This window comes from Leucopleurus acutus, assembly GCF_964270905.1.
Source record: "Leucopleurus acutus genome assembly, chromosome: 15".
Classification (NCBI taxonomy): domain Eukaryota; kingdom Metazoa; phylum Chordata; class Mammalia; order Artiodactyla; family Delphinidae; genus Leucopleurus; species Leucopleurus acutus.
In genome coordinates this window covers 57117328-57140508 of record NC_139157.1, presented here as the reverse complement: position 1 = coordinate 57140508, position 23181 = coordinate 57117328, and the positions used below count along the sequence as shown (strand labels likewise).

The following is a 23181-nucleotide window of genomic DNA, read 5'->3' as shown; positions in this document are numbered from 1 at the left end:
CTCGAAGACTTAGGAAAAAAATAATGTTAAGAACATTAAGGAAGAACATGAAGGAAAAATGCAATAATAATATTCCTCATCAAAAAGTATTCCCTTTGCAAATGAAGAGAACATTACAAGGTTAACAAAGAAACTGCTATATATAAAATCTCAAGAATATAATTGAGTACTCTTATGGTAAGCTATAGTTCAGAAAAATGGAACTTTTCTCTGTTGCCTTAAAAATGTGAAATTTTAAAAGGGTTCAAAGGTTACCCCTCTAGGGCTTAATGAATAGAAATAAAGAAAGAATATATTAACTTAAAATAACTGGTGGCACAAATGACATCTATATCATGAAAAATAGCTAAGTCAGATGGATATTTTATTTTAGGAGAAAATGAGATAATTTAATACTTCTAACTTCTAACAGAAAAGACTATAACTAGATGAAATAATATTAAGAGTAACTGTATGGGATGAAACATTTTTAAGGAGAATACCAACATTCTTTCATTGATCTTTACAGACTACAGGGGGAAAAAAATTCCTTAAGAAAGTAATCCAAGTGATCTTTGATGTCGTTCCACTTCTCCAGGTTGTTCTCCCCTCAGCCTGGATGTCTGGCTTGCTGTGGAACTAATTATTCTTTTCTTGATTTTCTTTGAAGTTCGTTGCTCCCTAATCCTTTAAGAGTAAGTTCAGACTTAACGAAGACTACCACATCTTCCGTTCGCTTATTCATTACACACTATGTGAGCACCAACTGTGTGCCAGGTACTGGTGAGGCCATGATAATACAATAATGAGCAAAACCAGAGATAGCCCCTTTCCTATGGGACTTATGATCTTCTACTGAAAAGTGGTATTAATCAAAAACAGCCAGGAAAAATGTAAAACTACAGCAAGAAACAGGAGGAAGACATATGCCGTGTTATTATATAGTTCATAATAGGGAGGTGAGAGAGGGAGGTTAAAAAAAGGCTTCTCTAAGAAAGATGAAATCTAAAGGATTTAGTAGAGGTCAACTAAGCAGAGAATAAAGAAGAATGTGTGAGGCAGAGGGAACAAGTTACGCAAAAGCTCAGAGGCTAAGTGAAAAAGCATCTCTATGATGAGGGTCTGAAAGAAGGCCAGGAAGCAGGGAGGTAGGAAATGAGGAAGAGACATGTATGTGATGAAGAAGAAAGGAGGGAGGTAATGGCCCAAGACTATAGGAACCCCTGGGCCCTTTTAAAGGAGCTTTAATTATTCATGTGTCACTCGGAGCTTTATTTTGAAAGGATCATTCTAGCTAGCTGCAGCATACAGAACAGCTAGAGCAAGGCCAGAATGGACATCGAACAGTTAAGAGAGGTAGAGCAGCTAACAGGTGTCCTGGATGACATGATGCGTATCTGGATTAAGTGGTGGAGATGACGGTGCAGAAGGAGGAGGGAATGGAAAGAAATGGGCAGGTCTGAGAGACACTTATGTCAAATGGACAGGCCCTCACGAGGGATCAGAAATGAGAACACAGGAGAGAGAGTTGAAAAGGATGACTTTTAGGCTTCTGTTTTACAGAACTAAATCTATAGTTGTGCCATTCACTGAACCAGGGAATAATGGATGAAATACCACTGGTTTAGAGGGGAAATTATGTATTTGGTTTGGACATACTACATCTGTGATACCCAAGAGGAGAGGCCAGCCACGATCACATGGGTCTACAGCTTAGGGAAGAGGTCTGGGTTAGGAATATAAATATATGAGTTATTTCTACAAAGGTTTTAACTGGGATGGAATGATACGAGACAGTGCTAAATTAAAAAAAGGGTCTAAGGGGCTTCCCTGGTGGCGCAGTGGTTGAGAGTCCGCCTGCCGATGCAGGGGACATGGGTTCGTGCCCCAGTTCAGGAGGATCCCACATGCCGCGGAGTGGCTGGGCCCATGAGCCATGGCCGCTGAGCCTGCGCGTCCGGATCCTGTGCTCCGCGATGGGAGAGGCCACAGCAGTGAGAGGCCCACGTACCACAAAAAAAAAAAAAAAAAAAAAGGGTCTAAGAAAGAGCCAGGTAGAGAAGGAAAAGGCTACAAAGAAAGAAAAAGGATGGCTCAAAAGGTTAGAAGACAGAGAAAAGCAAGGAGCGTTTTGTATCACAAGAGCCAGAAAAGAAAGGCACAAAGAAAAATTGGCATTTTGCAACTACTTCCACTTCTACAACCTCTCTGTAATCCTCTGATTATTTTATTCTCAACTATGAGCTACTGTCATAAGGGAATTTTGCCTTAAAAAAGAGTAAACTTTTATTAAGGATGTGTCAAGCTTTGCTTTGACTTAATATTTAGTTGAAACCCTCTTTGCCTTTGGCCTGTGGCAGGGGAAACAGCAGAATGCCTAGACTGACATCGTTTTCCATGTTCCTGAATTAGGCATGACCAAAATATGCAGTACGGTGATCACAGGATCAAGCTTGCGGCTGACAGTGATAAGAAATTTTTGCCCCTGAACTATACTAATTTAAAAATTTTGACTGCTAAATATATAATTAAATTTTCTTTAATGAATTTTCATTATGTCATACCAGAAATTCCTTCTATGATGATGATATTCTGTTTTTGCCTTCACTTTAACCAAATGTTGTACACAGATATACTATAGAAATCATACAGAGAGAAGAAAAAAATTCTAAGCAAACACTAGTAATACTAATTAAAAACTAAAATACAGAACTAAAAAGTACCAAAAACTAGTTTTTGTCTGTAAAATAAGGAGGGATAAGCAAATCTCAATTTGATAGAAGACTCATGAGAGCTTTTTTCTAGTAGGTAGGGAGGATTTTCTGTTTCCAAAGGTAGAGGTTTAGTGAATGCTTCCTTTAGATTTTCTTACAGTAAAAAAACACCTGAAATATTTCTTTAGCAGTACCATCTTTAGCAACAAAGATGAAGGAGAAATGTCTTTAATTCTTGTTCTCATAATTGTTCAAATGTCTCCTTCTTAAGAATTTTGCTCTTATATTCCTTTGGGATTATGTGTCAGTTTGGGGGAGGAGGGAAGCAAAGAAGGCAGAAAAGAAAGAAGCTCTCAAATAATTTACCAATAAAGTTCATGTTGGACAAATTTGATACGACAGAAACGTTAGTACCAAGAATTAGAGATGCCTGTACCTGGAGGAAGGAAACTTTTTAGGCAAAAGGGCCAAAGGAAAAGTTCCATTATTGAAGTTAGCAGAGTAAAATTTCTTTCAATTGTACATAATTACTTTTATATAAGCTAAAAAGCAACACTAGGAAACAAAAAGAATTCCCTTTAGATAGTAATAAATTAATCCATAATTATCGGCCAATTTTTTTTTTTTTTTTTTTTTTTTTTTTTTTTTTGCGGTACACGGGCCTCTCACTGTTGTGGCCTCTCCCGTTGCGGAGCACAGGCTCCGGAAGCGCAGCCTCAGCGGCCATGACTCACGGGCCCAGCCGCTCCGCGGCATGTGGGATCTTCCCGGACCGGGGCACGAAGCCGTGTCCCGTGCATCGGCAGGCGGACTCTCAACCACTGCGCCACCAGGGAAGCCCTATCGGCCAATTTTTAAAGGTGGTTTCTTATTAGAGACAGCAACATCTACGAAAAACTTATAAACAATGAAGAAAGAGAAGACACATGTGAATCAGGAAAAGCTGATGTTCAGCATTAATCCAAGGTTGAAGATGATTTTTTTCCCTTTAACACTGCAAAACCTTTTATTCTTGAAACTGGAGGTAGATTTGAGTAAGAAGTTACTGATTAAGGATCTTAACATTTTGATAATGTGAAAAAAGAACAAGTTAACTTACAAAATATGCCGTAATCTCTGAGGCAGTTTCTAACTTCTTTTCCTATCACTGTAACAAAATTTGTATAACAAGAAAAATCTCAATAGGGTTAAGGCATCAACTATTTTCCCATTCTGCGAGTTACACCGGAGGAGGGGAATTATTAACAGGAATGATAAAGCTGTACTTGCATTTGGTAACCCAAAGAGAAGCTTACAAATGAGAAGTCTCATTAGTTTGAGCAGACGGATCAAAATTAAAGGCTGAATCGCCAACTTTTAATTTCCCAATAGCCAAGAAGAGCTTGAAGTCTTGCGGAGTACGACTGTTGAAAAGTCAACCTGAAAAGATTTTCTCCACCTGTCATCACACATGCTTGAGTGGAACACAACTGCCTCCTACCGCTTTTAATACTGTTAAGACAAAGCCGCACATGAAATCTATTAAGTACGCGAACACACAAGTGTAGATGACTGGTATACTGAAGCCCATGGAATACTATAATCAGAGAACATCAGCATGGCTTTTGAACATGAAATTTGCTCTATTCTAATTTAATCTAACCAGAGAGAAACAAAATTAATTCATCTATATATTTAAGAGGAAATTAATTTTTAGCATGAAAAGTATTTATTTGCCTTAGAGTTATAGTTCTTTTTTTTTTTTTTTTTTTTGCAGTATGCGGGCTCTCACTGTTGTGGCCTCTCCCGTTGCGGAGCACAGGCTCCGGACGTGCAGGCTCAGTGGCCATGGCTCACGGGCCCAGCCGCTCCGCGGCATGTGGGATCTTCCCGGACCGGGCACGAACCTGTGTCCCCTGCATCGGCAGGCGGACTCTCAACCACTGTGCCACCAGGGAAGCCCTATAGTTCTTTTTTTTAATGGACACATATTTTTAGTCTTCTTAATAATGGTCTGAAAAGTAGTTGCGCTAATAAAATTATTTAGGGAAACCACAATTAGAGAGAAAATCCAAAATACTAAACAACCTGAAGACAAACAAATAGAATCAAGGAGTATTCACTGGAAGAACTTTTAACAAGCTGGCAAAAAGAGAGGGGGACATGAGGTAGTCGCAAGGAAAATTCAATTTGTTTTCCTGGATTAGAATAGACTGACTTACAATTTCTTACTACTATATACTAACTGCTAAGATATATTTAAAAGGCAACAAAATAAAGCTAAAGTTTGTTTGGTACACAGTGCTACAAGAAATAACTTATGTTCCCCTATTACTAAGGAAAAGCACATTGATCAAATACATAGCTGGCTGCTTAATAACAATGCACTAATGTCCAGTTAGTTACAACTATAACTGAATTCCAGAGCAAAGCTCTGTTTCTCTCTGTCTCCTGTTTCTCTGTCTCTGTTTCTGTATCTGTCTCTCTGTGTACACACACACACACACACACACAATTTACTGTACTTTTATATGTACAACAAAACATTTATACAGAAGAGTCTCTTAAAATGAAGCATATATAGTTAGACCTTTTAGTCATTAGAGTCAGGCAGAATAATGTAACTGAAGAGTTAAATTGGCTGTCAGTTTTTTAGATAATAAGGTAAAAGATTGTTGAATTTTTCAACAATATTCATCAATATTCAACAATATTCATCTTTATTCAACAATATTTCAACAATATTCATCAATATTTTTCATCTTCTGACAGATGGATACATATAAATTCGTTTGTTGAAATTTATCACTTGGAACCTTATACAAAGACAACTAGTGACTAGTATAACATTATAATCAACCTCAATTACAAGGGAAAAAACTAAACTCAGAAACTCTATTCTGTTGTGGAGTTCTTTGTTAACCTTCCAATAAAAGCAGAGGACCACAGCTTAGAGAAGGTATTTCTTCAAGGTGATAAAAAGAGAAAAATAATCCAGTGAGGGGTTCTAAGCCCCCGAAAACAAACTTCCACATGAGCCTCAGTAATCAAAGACTACTGTGAAGTAGCAATTCTTGTGTGATGGATTAAATCAAAGATTGCTAGCCTTGTTGAAACAGGTATCTACCTCAGCTTCCAAAATCAAAATGTATAACAGTCCTCTTTTCCAAGTATGCACACTGCAATTCCAGTTCCGGACATATTACAAAGACAATCAGCAGAAGCTGTCACTTATCAAGCTAACTGAACTTATAAGCCAAATAGTACTTGGCAGAGCAACTTGCTAACAGAAGATTTAAACAGTCAGAGCGATCCCTTTGAAAAGACTAAAACAGAAAAAGATTTTAGTTTTGTGCAACTTTCCCAAAGTTACATACATAATACAGATAATTTAAAGAAATGAAAAAGAGAGAGGTTTATTCTCAAATTATGTTGTAAAAGAGTTTTTTACTTGAGATGATTACATTAATGTAAAAGACTAAGATGCTGCCTTAACCTAGTACTTATAATCTGCAGGCACTGGCCTGGGCATTTGTAGTACTAGCAATACTAGAGGCAAATACCAACTAATGGGCCATGGTCCTGATGCATTTCATATTTTCCAACAGCCCCAACTCACTAAGGATCTTTGAAGATGAGCAATTCTTCACAATGAGATTCTATTTACCAGAGTTCCCATGTACATGACACTATACTAGGAACTTAACCAACAGTATTTCCTTACAACCCAATCTTACGTAGTACGACCTGTTCTACTGGTACACAAAGCCTAAAAAAACAACACTGCGTAGAACACAAATTTTTAAACTATAACATCTTTAAGCTAAGATGTTAATTTACATGTTATTGCTTCTATGTACGGTTCTGTCATATTTTGAGGTAGAGAAAATAGAGAAACTATAGAGATAATGGAGAAAAAAGGATAGAAAATTAAGGGAGTAAAATGCATTTTAAGAAATGGAAGGACATACACCAACAGAAACTATCTCTGAGTGATAGAATTCAGTGATTTTTTTCCCCTCATTTTTGTTTTTTTTCCCCTCATTTTCACTTTTTGGTGTACCCAAGTGTTAAATTTGTTTACACTCTTTTATTGGTCACCCTCTTTTATACTAATCATATTTTATATTAAACATTTTAAAGACACAATTACAGAGGCTAAAGACCACAGGATCACATATGAAGCAAAAGCACTGGGAAGAATGGGTTTTTCTAATTGAAAGGTAAGTGCATACCCAAAGCAAATCATGAATAACATGGTATGTAAAACATGAGTTTTTGTAATCATGATTTAGAGGTAATTGTTGCTACCTAAGAAAAAAATTTCACTGGTAAAACACCACTGTGTCTTATATAACTTACAATTGTAAAACAAATGCAAAATGGCAAACACACATCAGATCATAATCTTACATCACACTACTTGATGCTGTTCAGAAGAAAATGGCATACATTTAATAAAATCCTTTGCAGGTCTGCTATGACAATGAGATATTATAACCCATTCAGAATGCATTATAGAATCATGTGGTAAGACCACAAAATATGGCCATTTGAACCATAATCCTATTTCAGGGAATTTACCCTAAGTAAATGTTTCAACAGAAAAAATAATAGGCAGAAAGATGATCACTAGAGCAGCACTATTTTTTAATAACAGAAAGTTGCAAACATTTAAAGCACTCAATAATGGAGAAATAACCAATAATAAAAGGAAGAACAAAAGTCAACTCAATGGCAAAGTGGCAGTGTAAAGTTCTGAAGATGCTGTGGGCATCTTCATCTTATCAACACGGACTTGTATTGCAATCCTGGAGCAACCTTTTACTAGCTGTATGACCTTGAGAAGCTTCTTAACATGTCGTAGGTTCATTTTCTCTTTTAACAAAAGGAGATTTAATGCTTATGTCAGAAGATTGTGACGATTAAAAGTCCAAAGTGACTTACATGGCATCTGAAACTTAGAACCTGAATAAAAACTCCATTCTCTCTATTTCAGACATTAAAATTGTGAAGACCAGGTAGAAACAATGAAAAATCTTTAGTATTCATTAAGGAAAACTGAATATAAAACTGTATATACAGTGTAATTATAATTTAGCAATGGACTGTAGCCAGTAATTAAAATTAAGTTTGAATGAGCAAAATTAAAAGCTACATGTGCAAATGGATAAAAAAAAAGACCAGCAGGACATGTATAAACATTACAATAATAATGTTGAAAGGGTAAAATAATAGTGGAACTATGAAAATTTTCCTTAATATTGTTATTTTATTTTTACAATTAAAAAAAGTAAATAGATATGTAGGTATGTCTAGAGAACTGAAGAAAGTCCTACTTTTATGGAAAACAAACATCATCACTAATCACTGAAACAGAAACTGGGAGACCTGCAGCCTAAACCCTACTTCTTATGGCAGAGAACCTGAAAACAATCATGCTTATCCTGCTCCATTCTTGTTTTGGGAGAGGGATGTAAGCACGGATCTGGACAGGAACTCTGATACCGAAGTGTTTCAGTGGGTTCTTAAACTGTAACCACACTTTACAGAGTCACCCACAGTGCATTTTTAGCCAGACAAAAGTGTAGGGGAAGGAGACAGCTTGGTGGTCCTTAAAAGGCTGGCACTGGTGGATGCCATGACATGCACACAAAAGGTGGGAGGTAATGCCTGTGTGTAACTTCTGCCTCGTCTTTGCACACTCTTCATTTCCGGGTTCCTCCTGCCCTACAGCAGCTGGCCCCCGACCGCCTGAAGCCTCCCCTGGTGTTTCCCAACCTAGTCTGTCCTTTCTAAACAGGAACCAGCACTGTGAACCTAGCTCTCCATCTCAACTTTGGTCTGAACTTACTACTACAAGTGCCTGCCCTATGGCAGTTTTCATTCTGAAAAGTAATGCAATGGATGGATTCACACTAAGAATGAAAGGGCTGGCAGTGAGATCTAATCTCTACTGACCAAACACCCCCAGCCAGCATCTGAACTTTGTAAATCATGATTTCTAGCGGGACATGTTAGCCCCTGTAACAGTGAGAGAATGAACTATGCCAGAAGAGGAAGAGGATATAATCTTCCTAGGATTCTTTAAATTACATTTACTTGGACTTTTACCTACCTACATTACAAGATACAACTGCTACATTTCCCAACATTCAGGAATAAGGATGCATTCCATTTTTTAAAGACATATTTTATAACATAAGATTATATGGAGAAAGGCTGAGTAGTTTAATAAATACTGATATTGCAATTACACTCCTTGGTATTTACCCAAAGGAACTGAAAACGTATGTCCACATAAAACCCATCCACAGCTGTTATGTACACATAAACTGTGGAACATCCAGACAATGGAATATTATTCAGTGCTAAAAAGAATAAGCTATCAAGCCATGAAAAGACAGAGATTTGTGTACCTCAAATACACACTGTGAAAGAAACCAATCTGAAAAGGCTACACACATCATTCCACTTTTTTTTTTTTTTAACAATCTTAATTGGAGCATCTTGAACTTTGAAGTTTAAAAGTGCTTAATATCCAAACAATATGAAAATTTATTATATATATTTCAATTGCTACTACTTCTGGAAAACAGTAAGAATAATATAACATTTAAATGTTTTACATTATGTAAGTAAACTAAAATTTTTGATGTATGAGAGAAGGTTGGTGCTTTAAAATAAAGAAAGAAGTAACCTGAAATGTAAAGGATGAAATTCTTCTTTCTCTTATCTATTTAATAAAAGTGGCAAACAAAACAGCATGATCTATCAATACTGGAATGATAATATTACCTATGAATATTTTATGACTTATATGGCTACCCAGTGGGCTAAAAAATTACTAAGAAATAAAACCTGTGAATCATTATCTCAGAATTGAAGAACCTTTTTAAGAGCATAAAAATTAATAATTTTAATCATTAAGTGTTCTCTAAAAACAGTATAAAATAAAGTGTACCTGGTGTCCAGCCTTTACTTGCTTCAAAACACTTTCATAACATACTTCATCCATGTTATTCAACTGTTGCACCTTAAAGTTTTTAAAACATGAAAAATATCAGATGAAGCAAAGGAAGTTTTATCAATTACGACGCATCTCCTTTTACTTTCAGACTAGCCAGAATGCAGAAACAACAACTGCAATATCAACACCTGATATATAACAACCCAATCGGAAATAAACACAATATAATTAAAAAATACAAATAAAATACCTCATGCAATACTTTCAGTGTACTAGCTTTATAAGAATGCAAGTTTTTTAAAGACAATAAGTTTAAGAATAATATTCTAGTGAGAGATATTTTAAAATAATTTTAAAGTTCTTTTCACTGTTTTCCCCAGAGAAGCCCATTCTTCAGACTGTTTTTCTTCTATTTCAGTCTATAAAACTATACATAGAGCTTTCCTGTGTAATTCTCAAAATCACCGGAATATTACCAGTAGAATATCATGACATACAAAGCTAAAATGTAAGGAAACATACTATTTCTGTAATGTATACAGAGTTTGGTAGATATTTTTCTACAGAAACATTTTCCAGATTAATTGGAAATTTAATATCAAATTAATGAATTTAAAAAAGGTCTCATTTTCCCTATTAATGATGAGACAGCTTCCAACCAAAAAGGTAAGGTAGTTACCTCAAAGAGGAGGCATGTGACACAGCCTGCATCTCTCTATTTAACATTTATTAAGAGTCTGGAGGGGATGAAAATGTTACACAACTGAAATGACTAAAATTTAGATTTTTTGTTTTAATAAAGGAAACACTTTAACATTCTGGAACTCTTATAGTGACTAAGTAAAATGAGATAATCACAAGACAATTTACTCTCCATTAATGATTGGAAAAAACAACAAACCAAAAACTCCTCCAAACAAAACTCTCAGTAATTTTTTTGGTGAATTTTGGATTGAGCTCTGGTCAAAGCCATTATTTCAAATTAGACGTGTCATGGACACCATTTTCCTATTTTGTGTTCTTCCACAACTGAATCACATCGTGAGCTTCTGAATGAAACTCTAAGAAATCTAAAAGGATTCCTTACTATAAGAAATGACAAATTAACAATGGTTAGAATATATTAAACACCACCCTGGGGGAATTCTTGTTACCAACTGTGTATGTCAGCTGAGCGTAAAACTAATACATTTTAGTAAGACAAAAATGCATATTTATAACTAATATATATAATTAATTTACTATTTACATTGTGTAAGATTTGTAAAAATAGTTTTTAAATTTTGCCAAATTTTTAAACCTTCAAAATAATTATGACAGTTCAACATCTCACACCATTCCTTTTGTGATTACAATGCTAACATACTGTGGTGAAAAATACATGGAAGTTAATTAGCTGTAAGTGATTTACCACCTTCTATGATGAAATTAAAAGAAAATAAGTTTTAAGACCCCTGACAAGCATCTGAAAACACCTTCTTCTCTACATCTTTCTGTGAGAACCATCTGCTATCATTTAAATTATAAGTTGAAAGAACAATCTAATGTTATAAACAGCTCTACATCTGTTCTGATGATACATTAAAGTAAACTAAATAATCAAACATATATTAAGATATGGCTGAAAAAAACAAGCAACAAGTAATACTGAAAAGCCCTTGAAACAATGAAGGTAAAAGATGCATATCATAACTATTACCATATCATGAGCTGTCCTTCTATGTATACATCCGAAATGGCTCCCCACAATTCTAAACATACCTTACTTTTATGCAATGCAGATGGAGCATATTAACTGTTGCAGTGACATTGGCTTTTAGTATTTTCTAAGCTGAGTATTTTATTTATAATACTGTAGGCTAAAAATGACCCTGTTTTACTAATACAATTGTTTTTAGACAAAAGTAATGTAATACACTAAAGACCAAGGTTGACATAGTAACACACGATTCTATCCTGCTTTTTTTTATAAAGAGGTCATATGGTCCGTGAATCTTCTCCTAAAACTATTTCTTTCACGGGGGGGGAAAGTGTCATTAAACAGAATGATAAACAAATAAATTTTAAGCAAAATATTCCTTCATGACATTATAAAAGCCTAAAATAAGCACCCTGATAATGCAAATGGTACATGGTAATACTATTTAAGGAATTAGATAAACAGACATTGCAAAGAATTTCAGAAATGCCACTTATGTATATAATTAATATGATAGTTATACAATATTATAAGTTAAATAGAGCCCCTCCTTTAATAGTTGCTATCATGAAATTATTTTTCTATTGCATATAAGGTATTACTTATTTTAGATGAATAATATTATATCATGATATATATTACTGACGTAACTAAAGTCTTTTATTATTTCACATTGGCCTTCAACCCTATCAAATTAACATTTTGAAACATATTCTTATATATAACTTGTGTTCTTAGCTGAGAATACAAAATATACACTGATAATGCAAACTACTACAAGCAGCTTTTTGGAGCAGGAGACATTCTACTACATATAGCTGAGGAAGTATGCTCGATTTTTTTTTTCTGGGCTGTGATATTTGTAATGTGACTGAAATGGTCTTCTGGAGTCTAACCTCAAACAAGTATTAAACAATACATCAACAAAAATATTTCTGGAAAAGAAAAGTATAAGTTTTAAAACAAATGTTTACCTTATTTGCACTTTTAACCCCCAGAAATGTCTGTCCAAGAGGAACAGGTCGAAAGCGGCCATCAAAGTAGAAAAGTCCAATGAAGGGATTAACGTGTAAAAACGTAGCAACATCGAGGTAGTTGGGTAAGGTTGCAGACAGTCCAAGAATTCTTATCATACTCTGTGTGGATTCAACCTATAGGGGTTATTTTAATTAACATATGAGATAGATTCAACCCATCTGGATTTGTACCAAGTTTAAAATAAGTTTTAGTAGTATAAACGATGAAACAGTCACAATAAAATAAGATCACTGAAGAAACTGAGAATAACAACACAGTCTAAAAGACAGATAATGTGAAAAAAAAACTGGCTTAAATCTGGCATGTGGAATGATATAAAGTGATTAAAGTGTAATTTTAGTATATTTTCTGAACTGGAAAATTCTTAGTTAAATGGTTTCTTCTGTTTCGTTTTTTTTCCCCCCTAAAAATTTAACAAGGCAAGTGACATGTGTTAGGTTTTAGTGTAAGCTGTACCACTTTATAATTTCAGGTGTTAGAAGTATATGCTCTTTATTCTCAAGTTCAATAATTTCAAATTCATTTTAAACACACAACCATAGAAGTCTGAAATAATTAAGGTAGATTCTTCTAGTGTTTCACAAATTTAAATTTAAAATGATATACTGTATAAGAGAGAGTTTGTGTGGAACAACAGCCAAAACTTGGGGGAAGAAAATCACAAACTACTCAAAGAATGTCCTAAGCTGCATTATTTGTGTTCACTGGTGGGGTGTAATATTCTAATTTTGTGGCTGAACTCTGCTGAAAACATCAATTAATTTGTTCATCAATCATTTATTAAGCTTTTAATGACGGGCACAAAGCCAGGAGAGCAGGGGTTTAAGAGTCTGTAAAAACTACAAAAAAACACTGTAATGTGTCCCATTAATAGTAGCACCTTCTAAAAACTGAGAACAATGAAGAGAGATCACTAATCAAGCTCGGGTAAGTCAGGGAAGGCACACAGAGGTGACAGTTGTCGGTGTTCTAAGAGCGGCTAGGACCTGCCAGGTAGGCCAGGAAGAATGGTGTTTAAGGTACTGTACTTAGCAACACTAATGGCACGAGCTAGAAATGCAGAAGTATAGAAATGATCATGAGAAATCTCGCATGCCAAGGAGTTTCTCCATTTTACTGCTGATGAGCACACGACACTATTCCATTCTCTTTCAATTACGTTTTTATGATGATAGCTGATAGTATTCTCATCTTTTTCCATCTCTAAACGTTCTTAAAATATCTTTATCCTTTTTAATTTTGTTTACTCATAGGTTTTCTACTTATTTGTGATTGGATTTGTTATGTTTATTTTACTTTTTTAAAACCTAGCTTTTGCTTTTTTAAAAATATAGAAGGTTTCTAGCTAATAAATCTAATTCTATTGGTTTCCTAGTTTGTATTTAATTTTTTTTCAACTGTATTATTTTTCCATTTTTTAGAACATTCTGTTTAAAATTACCCAACATTTAAAATTTAATAATTAACTTACTATAGTCCCAACATTCCTGTTTCATTTGAGTATAATTCAAACTCTGAATTATAAACTCTGTCTGTACTTAATAAACTTTCATTATTTTCTAATAATAGTGTTGTCACTCTCTTTCCCTTCCTTCCTTTCATGATCACTTACTGAACTCTCAGTGTCAGAAGACTATTCTTTCAAGTGGTTGGGTTTTATGTCTTCAATTTATCAAATACAAAAGTGTAGAATGTATGTACATATATATGTGTTTGTATATACATATGCATATATAGATATGTATGTGTGTGTGTATATAGTTTTGTTTTACCATATAGAAGTTATTTCTAAATTTCTATTGTTTTTTTTTTTTTTGCGGTACATGGGCCTCTCACTGTTGTACCCTCTCCCATTGCGAAGCACAGGCTCCGGACGTGCAGGCTCAGCAGCCATGGCTCACGGGCCCAGCTGCTCCGCGGCATGTGGGATCCTCCCGGACCGGGGCACGAACCCATGTCCCCTGCATCGGCAGGCGGACTCTCAACCACTACGCCACCAGGGAAGTCCCTCTATTGTATTTTGTAAAGACTATGATCTTTTCAATTTCTGCTTTGAGAAAATGTCCCATGGACACCTAAGATGAACATAATTTATCTATTTTTAGGGTATACAATTCTATGTGCTTGACCACTTTATGACATTAATTATATTATTCAAATTCTCTATATTTTATATTTATAATACAGGAAGTTAAGCATTTGCCAAGAGAAAGTATTACTTTCATCACATAAAAACTTCCCATTTTAAATTAAGATGCCAAATGTTGCTAAAGGAACAGTCCAGGACCATTCACAGGTAAGCCCTAGGGGTTCTGCAGAAGTATGGGGGGCATTCTGCAGCCCCATGCACCTATTATATCCTTTCTATCTGGGTTTTCAAATCCCACATGCTTTCATATTTTTCTATACTAGGCTTCCATGTAAAAGTTTAATTTAAAAACGGGTTTCTTACCTGGGAAGAAGTTTGAAAACCTCTGATGTGATTTTTAAAAGTACACAAGACTTGGAATGAATTTGGTAAGTTAAATAACCTTCGACCAAATTCCTTTATGAGAGAATGCATATAAAAAGATTCTCAATCTTTAACAAAAGACTATACAATATTATTATTTTTTAAATCTAGGAACTTTTAAGTCATTCTCACCTTCTTGCTATCATAAGTAAAATAAGGGGATTCATGGGATATATTTACTTGGGCAAATATTTTAACTATTTTTTCAGTTTTTATGTCTCTCTTATTTACATCTAATTTTAGTCAAAACTTGCTTGCATCATGCTGGTATCTTCGAGTTATTATACCTAAGTGAGCAGCTCCCAATGTCAGATTTCTCCTTGGATATTTCTATACAGTGCATATATGGGCTGGGAAAGTCCAAGGGCCTGAGTTCACTCCCTCACACAAATATTATTTACAGGCACTTAGAGAGGCCCTGTGCCTTCCAAACTCATTCTGTAAGTAGGACAAAAATGAATCTGCTTACTCACTGTTATGGGTTCTATCTGGGCTTCTTTGAGGACTAAATAAAACACTACCTATGAGATATACATATGGCTCCCAAACCAAACCCAACCCAAACAAGAGAACCCTAAATAAGGGGAACTGATGACCCTACCTACTATTTAAGAAACCTCCTTTACATGCTATGATTAGAATCCTTTACAGTAATTAGAATAATTTTAATTATACCATAGTTCTATTTCCTATTGGTGGTGATGTGAAAGGATATGAAGGTGATTTTTAGTTTTAAAATCATTCAACACAAAAGTTATTGAGTATATTTTTAAGGACTTTTGATGTTAAATATATGATACCTTACAAACACTAGAGATATTTTTCTGCTAAAACCCCATTTTACAACAACTGTATTTTTTAATCTAAAAAAATCATATCATTCTCAACACAGATAAGCCTGTATGAGAAATATATTCTTTTAAATATGGATAATTTGGAAGTTTATGTCTTAAACCACATCTCGAAACTCTATACACTATACAGAGTTATCTGAAAATATTAATAGTTGAAAACTATGAAAAATTAACATTTTACAGTTTCTTCTTTATCATTAGCCCAAAAACTAGGCAGTAAATTTTTATAGCATTGTCCCTCACATAATATCTAAGTTTGGACAAAGTCTATTCACTGAAAGTAAATTTAGTTACAAATAATGTTAGTTCAATGTTGTTAAATATAACAGATTAGGGCTTCATTGTACTTTTTTATTTTCCAAATTTCTTTCACTCATGCCAAGTATGTTGTGAATTTAGTCCCTAATACCACCATGCAACTTCAGAACCTGAACAGAATCTACACTGCATTAGAATAGCTACCTATGGTGTATCTATGTTAGTTACAAATTGTTGAAGTGCCATGTAAAGCACTGCCATCTACTGGGAATGTCTGGTAATCACAAGGAACAAACAAAAAGGAACTTCGTTTTTTCTAAAAATATTTATGAGCACTGCACTAATACACTGGAAATATGAGAAGAATCATATAGATCATTCTGTTAAGGAGATTAAAATCTAGTGAGAGACACAGATAAAGACAGAATTACCTATAGTTAAGTTGTGAAATTATAAGGAAGACTGTGATGAGTGCTAAAAATGTGCAAAGAAAGGGAGTACAGAGGGAACACAGAAAAGGTGTAATTCTTTCTGAGTGGTAAACTAGGAAACACTTCATAGAAGAAGTGATATTTGGCAGACTCAAAAGAATAGTAAGTTTTCAACAGATGGACGTGTGGAGCAATAATATATAATTTTGCATTTACAACCCTTCATCTCATAACTAACAATACACTCTGACGTAAGTAAGATTAGTTTTACCTTTGAAAGAGGGCCAATGGCATTGGACAAAAAGTGGGGAAGGAATAAATGGTTTTGTGTGGCTGGAACCTACATCAGGTAAGGAATATGATGGAGAAGTTAAAATTGGACAAATAGGTCAGGGCTTCAGTAGTGTTTAACGTCCAGTTAAAGTATTTAAACATTTTTCTTAAGATAACAAACAGCAAGTCATCAAAGGTTTATAAGCACAGTAAGTGATAAACTATACAATTGGAATTTGGCTATATTATGAAGAAGCCAATGTGCAGGATGAATTAATGTATATTTACATATTATATATCCATGTTACATACAATGTATTATATATTTCTATATCATATGTTAACATATGATATGTTTATAATTATACCACATATGTAATAAACCTATAATATATAATTTTTATATATTTTACTTCACAGTTTATAAACTATATATAGAAAATTATACTATTATATATTCATAATTTACAAAATATTTATAAATTTATAACAAATGCTTCAAAGTACATATGGTACATAATGTGTGTGTCTGTGTACATATGTACAGAAAGCATCAGCAGCAGGCCTGCAATCTATTTTCTCTCTCAACTGGGAATCCTCAAGAAAGAAAGATGCCCTGGTCAAATCCCCTTGTAAACATGCTAATGACAGACCTCCTGGCAAATGTACTAATGGTATTTACTTGACCTCTAATGTTCTATAGTTGCAGGAAAGCTTTATCTTTGTAATGCTTTTAGCTGATGGACATGCTCTCTAGGTGGCTCAATGCAAACAAACCAGGAATGTATGGACTTACGTGGCCTGGCTCCCTGAAAAGATCACTAAGCTATGTACGTATCAAGGTATCAAATCAAAACATCTCGTGATCGGAAAGTATCACCTTGGGAAACAGTACCTTCTGTTAACCACTAATCTCACTTTACCTAATACACTAATCATATGCACTGTTTTGTGTATCAATTCTACCTCGATAAAGCTGTTAAAAAATTTAAAAAAAAATCTCATGACAGTGCTTCCCTGGTGGCGCAGTGGTTGAGAGTCCGCCTGCCAATGCAGGGGACACAGGTTCGTGCCCCGGTCCGGGAAGGTCCCACATGCCGCGGAGCGGCTGGGCCCGTGAGCCATGGCCGCTGAGCCTGTGCGTCTGGAGCCTGTGCTCCGTAACGGGAGAGGCCACAACAGTGAGAGGCCCACGTACTGCAAAAAAAAAAAAAAAACTCATGATCAAAATAGGTCTCTTTTGTGTAAATGATGCCCTGCATGCTTCTTTTCGAGACCTCACAAGCAAAATCTGTGCCAGAGCAGATCCACCGAGGCAAGAAAGGAGAACAGTGATGGCAGTGGCAGACTTCTCCATGCTTCACCTCTGTCTCACAACTACGTGTATTATTGACATTATTCTTAAGTTGGGTATTAGCTAAAACCTCTGATTTTTGTGTGTCTACTTTGAATATTTCAATGCTTTGTGTTTTATGTATGTGCATCTGTGCATGTGCATGCACATATTTTTATATAGTAAAAAGTGAACATGTCCTAAAGAGTCCTCTAATCCCATCCCTACTATAAATCCACTTTTACAGCGTGTTGCATATGCTTCCACATCTATGCACCCTACTCTACCCCACCTTAAATATCTAACTGTAAGCAAGAACTTTATTTGGTAACTATAACCACTGCACCTAGAACTGTGTAGCCAGCACATAGCAGGTAGCTAATAAATGTTCACTAAATTAGTGAATGAGAATATAAATATATTGCATTTTTTTTCTTCACACAAATGGGATTGTGCTGTATATTGTGTCTTTTCAATGAGAATATAACATGGATATCTTTTAAACCCGGTTCATATAGCTCTACCTCGTTCTTTTTAAAGACTGCAAAGTGGCATTTTATTTTATGAATTAATGGAATTTATTAAACTATTTCTTCTTTTGTTGGACAGTTGGGTTGTTTCCAACATATTTTGCGCTAACAAGAAAGTGTCAGTGAATACTGGTGTTACTATATCTATGTGTCTGTGCTATTATTTCCATAGGTTAGACTTCTAGAAGTAAAAACACAGTTTAGTGAGCATTTTCAAATTACATTCTTTTTTCACTTTTGCCAATCTATGTAAGAGAAATGTCTCATGTTGATTTGGATTCCTTTTAAGCATCTTTTCTATGATTTTCAGAATTTTTATTTCTACTGTAAAGTGCTTTTTCCAAATTTTAAAAAAAACATATTTCTTAGTAGTTTACAATAACCTTTTAATTATAAAGGACATTTAAGCTTTATTTTATGTGCTATAAATAATTTCTATTATTCTGACTTACATTTGAACTTTTTGAAGGTATCTTTACTGGTCAGAAGTTTTTAATAGTTACATATCCAAATGCGCCACGTTTCCTTTGTAACCTTTGGAGTTTTGCATTTTGCTTAGAGCTCCTCCACCTCAAGGTTATTTTTTAAATGCTCTTTCACATTTTCTTTAATGCACTGAGTTTTGTCTGGTATAGCTAAATCATTAATTCATCTAGAATTTTATGTTGGATTTACCAGATGAAAGTACATTATTTTAAAACATTTGAAAATGCAATATAAACTTCCTCAAATTTTGTACTCCCTTCATATTAAATTCCCATACCTAGTTCTAGATGAGAGCTATTCAGGATACGAAATATAAAGAACTGACACCTAACTAGTCATTGGGGTGAGGGTGAGTGTTAAGGAAGAAGGAACAATTGAGTGTGGCTCCCACACACTCAATTTGGGCTTGAGAATCAAATGGACTGTCATGCCATTTATAAATAGGGAGGGAAGATGGCAGAGTTTCTGACGTGTTTAAGCAAGAGATGTCTATGAGATATCAGAGTAGAAACATACAACTGTGTTTGGATAGGAATAGAAGTCAGCGGGGAGATTTGGACTACATGCAGAGATTTAAGTGACACAGGCACAGAAGTGTTATTTTCCCAGGGTAAATATTTAGAATAAAAAAAGAAGATGGCAAGTGACCAGAGTCCTGTGTTGGAAAAGGTCACTGAGAGGATGTGACTGCCAATTAATCTGCAAGCTAGACCTTGTCAATTAGAGGATCCTCACCCCCTTTCCTGTCCTAGGAATATGCATTCCGCTTGCCTTCCCTGAGCTAGAAGCTTCCCCGAGGATGCAGCCTTGAGATAGCAATGTGGTGTTGAGACCATCTGGACAGTATATGTGACTGAAGTCAGTTAAGGCCTCTATATACAGTTAAGGCAGGTGTAGAGGTCGACTGATCTTGCAGTTGCCCAAGACAAGCCTCAAAAGTAAGTTCCCTTGCTTATTAAAACTGTCACCTACCAATCTGGAGTGGTCTGCCTCTTTTTTCAGTTCTCTCCTTTCCCTCTGTGTACAAAGCCAATTTGCAAACCAACATCGTGGAGAATGTAAACATTTCAAGGGTGAGAAAAGGAGAGAGCAAGGGAGCCTGAGAAAGAGCAGCTAAGTAGGTGACCAAAAAAATCAAGTAAAGAAAATCAAGGCAGGGTGGCATCATGGAGTCCAAGAGAAAAGAGTTTCAATTCTGAAGAAATAATGAGTTATATCCTGGTTAAAAAAACAAAAAACAAAAAAACTTTTTATGACCTATGCTGGAGCAATAACCAGACCACAGTTGTTTGGAAATCAAAAGGGAAAACTGAATATAGATTAATATTTCCAGAAGCTGAGTGGTAAAAACAGCTTTACAAAGCAGAAGTTATTGGAGCAGGATAGTTTGAGGGAGGTGTTTTGGTAAAGATGGGTGGGACTTTGCAATTCTTTAAAGCTGAAGGCACAGTGCTCACAGAGAAGGAGAAGTTAAAGACCCAGGAAAAAGAAAAGGGATAACTTACAGAGTGAAAGGAATGGAGTCGAAGACAAGGGGACAGGGGGCCTCTAACTAAAGGATGAGGGATGGAATGATGAGGACAGATTTGGGAAGGGGTTTGAGGCTTTTGCTGGATGGTGGGGAGGTTTTTTCTGGATGCAAACTGAGGGAGTTCAACCATGAAGGCCTCTGTTTCCACTCAGTAAAAAGTATTGTCTTCTAAGAATGAGGCACAACAGGGTGGGGAGAAGGAGGGAGGAGTCTGGTGAAGCTTGGAAAAAAGAAGCAAAGCTGCTCCGAAGTTACGGGGTAAATCCCCGACGATTCAGGTGAATTCAGAGTCTACGAATGTGTAGTGACCTTAGTCTCCACCACCCCTGTGTGATCTCAGCTAGTGTTTAGCAATCTGACTGGAGGGAAACATACTGTTCAATTGACTCATGATTGGAATTTTGCCAGGGAGTCAGGGGATAAATAAGTTAAGGCTATTGACAAAAGAAAAAACTGGTCATGTAGTCTTGGCTATTTCAGAACGAAAATAAAGCCAGGAGAATATGGATCAGAGACAATAAGAGATGGGAAGTCAAGGAATTAGAGTTCTTGATTATGTTAAAAAACTAGTGTGCATCTACTGTCTTTACATGTACAATCTACCAACAAACATCATTTTAATAGTCATGGGTACTTTAAGATATCTTTTCACTTAATGAAAAGAGGGGTGACAGAAAACAATCACAGATCATTGATGAATTTACCAATTTTGATTTGGACAATTTATGAGTTACCACAAGGTCCAAAACTAGAGACAACAAGTACCCGTCCCTTTTTAAAAATAACAATTAAGATTATGCACATTAGGAGATATTTCATTTTATCTAGTATATTAAGGAAAATATAAATCATTTCCAGATTTTTTTTAGTGGGGGGAGAGGTCAGGCATGGAGAGAAATGGATGAATAATTAATATGCTCCTATGTTCTACCATATTTTAATACTGCTTAGTCAAAGTTACATTTAGCTTTAAAACACAGGTTTAGAATAGAAGTTTTCCTGTATTTATTTTGGTTAATTTAAAGAGACTTCAATAACATAAGACCTGGGAGGAAGAAAAATAGGGTACTTTTAACATAAAAATGAAATAGCTGAAGGTTTCTCCCTACGAAAATTATCTTTATCCCCATGAACAATACATACTAATATTTCTTTGAATGTTACATTTAAGTTTAAAAACTTATCCCTCAAAATAAGCTTACAGGGCTTCCCTGGTGGCGCAGTGGTTGAGAGTCCACCTGCCGATGCAGGGGATGCAGGTTCGTGTCCCGGTCCGGGAGGATCCCGCATGCCGCGGAGCGGCTGGGCCCGTGAGCCATGGCCGCTGAGGCTGTGCGTCTGGAGCCTGTGCTCCGCAATGCGAGAGGCCACAGCAGTGAGAGGCCCACGTACCGCAAAAAAAATAAAATAAAATAAGCTTACAAATAACTTCCCCTTACCTGACGTAAAGTACGTGCCACTATGCTTTCTAATACTGGTCCTCTATCTTCATGAAGTAAATGAACTTCATCAAGAATAAGAAGCTTTACAATTTGGGAAAGAGCTACGTCCCCAACACTCTTTCTTGTCACTACATCCCATTTTTCTGGTGTGGTCACAAGCATCTATAAGACAAGAAAAGATAAATTAAAAAGGGGAAAGAGGTCACATATTATTTAAACTTCCACTGTGTTATTCAAAAAGAAACATGATTAACCACCTATACACAGATCAAATAAAGTGTTACAAATATCGCAGAATGATATCTGACTCACTGTAGACAATAGTCACTTCTCTTTAAGTTGTGATATTAAGCAGTTACTCATTAAAACTCAGTAAAGGTAGTCTGTCTGTAAATTGTAGTGTGAAGTGTACAAAATACACAGGCTTACTTAAAACGTGTCTTACAATGTAAGAAACCAAATGACACTATCTTCTAAACAAGTGTGTACTGATAATGGCTTTTATTTGAAAAGGGACAAAAATAAGTGAATAAATCACTAAAAGGAAATGAAAAGGAAACCAAGGATCCACTCTAGGAATGGTTACCTGTTTATACTTTTCCAAATTTGGAGGAAGCTTTACTATTGACACACAGTTTTTAAAAACTACCCTTTAATATCAACTAGTATATGCAGAAGTTTATACTAAAAAACAACACATATACTACAGCATAACTGGCACAAAATGAGTCACCGGAGATCCAGGGTACTAAGAGCAGGAGGTAAGCCCAGGGTACTTATATAAAGTTCTTAGAAGAGACCATTTGACATGAGCTGTGATTATAAGTCTATTTGCTTTCTACATATTGAATTGTTTGTGTCCCCTAAAAGCATACTATAGAAGAAAAAAAGAAAAGTTTAATAAACCTTCTACTACAGTAATATTGGACTAGGAAATAAGCCCTTATATAACTCAAAGAACACATGAGGTAACAAATCAAAACCAAAGCTTTTCTTATCCAGTATATCACCTTATAGAGACTGATGACAATCAAAACTCACTATGCTTTGAAGAGTGAAGAGGTTAAGGGGGTCAGATTGTTCTCAACATTTTTGTTGTGTTATCTCAGGTCTGTTTTTGAAGTCGCTTATGGGAATGATGATAATCTTATT

At 35.4% G+C, this 23181-nt stretch overlaps 1 protein-coding gene across 2 annotated transcripts in view; it reads right to left on the bottom strand.

Annotated features, from left to right (window-relative positions):
* The window catches only part of ASCC3 (activating signal cointegrator 1 complex subunit 3), a 329389-nt gene that overhangs the window by 169169 nt on the left and 137039 nt on the right, over window positions 1–23181 (bottom strand). For both annotated transcript variants that reach the window (XM_082855647.1, XM_082855648.1), the window contains exons 11-13: window positions 22027–22191; window positions 12316–12492; window positions 9637–9708 (exon numbers count right to left, since the gene is read on the bottom strand). In XM_082855647.1, coding sequence (XP_082711773.1) covers window positions 9637–9708; window positions 12316–12492; window positions 22027–22191 — 414 coding nt within the window. The remainder of the gene's footprint in view (window positions 1–9636; window positions 9709–12315; window positions 12493–22026; window positions 22192–23181) is intronic.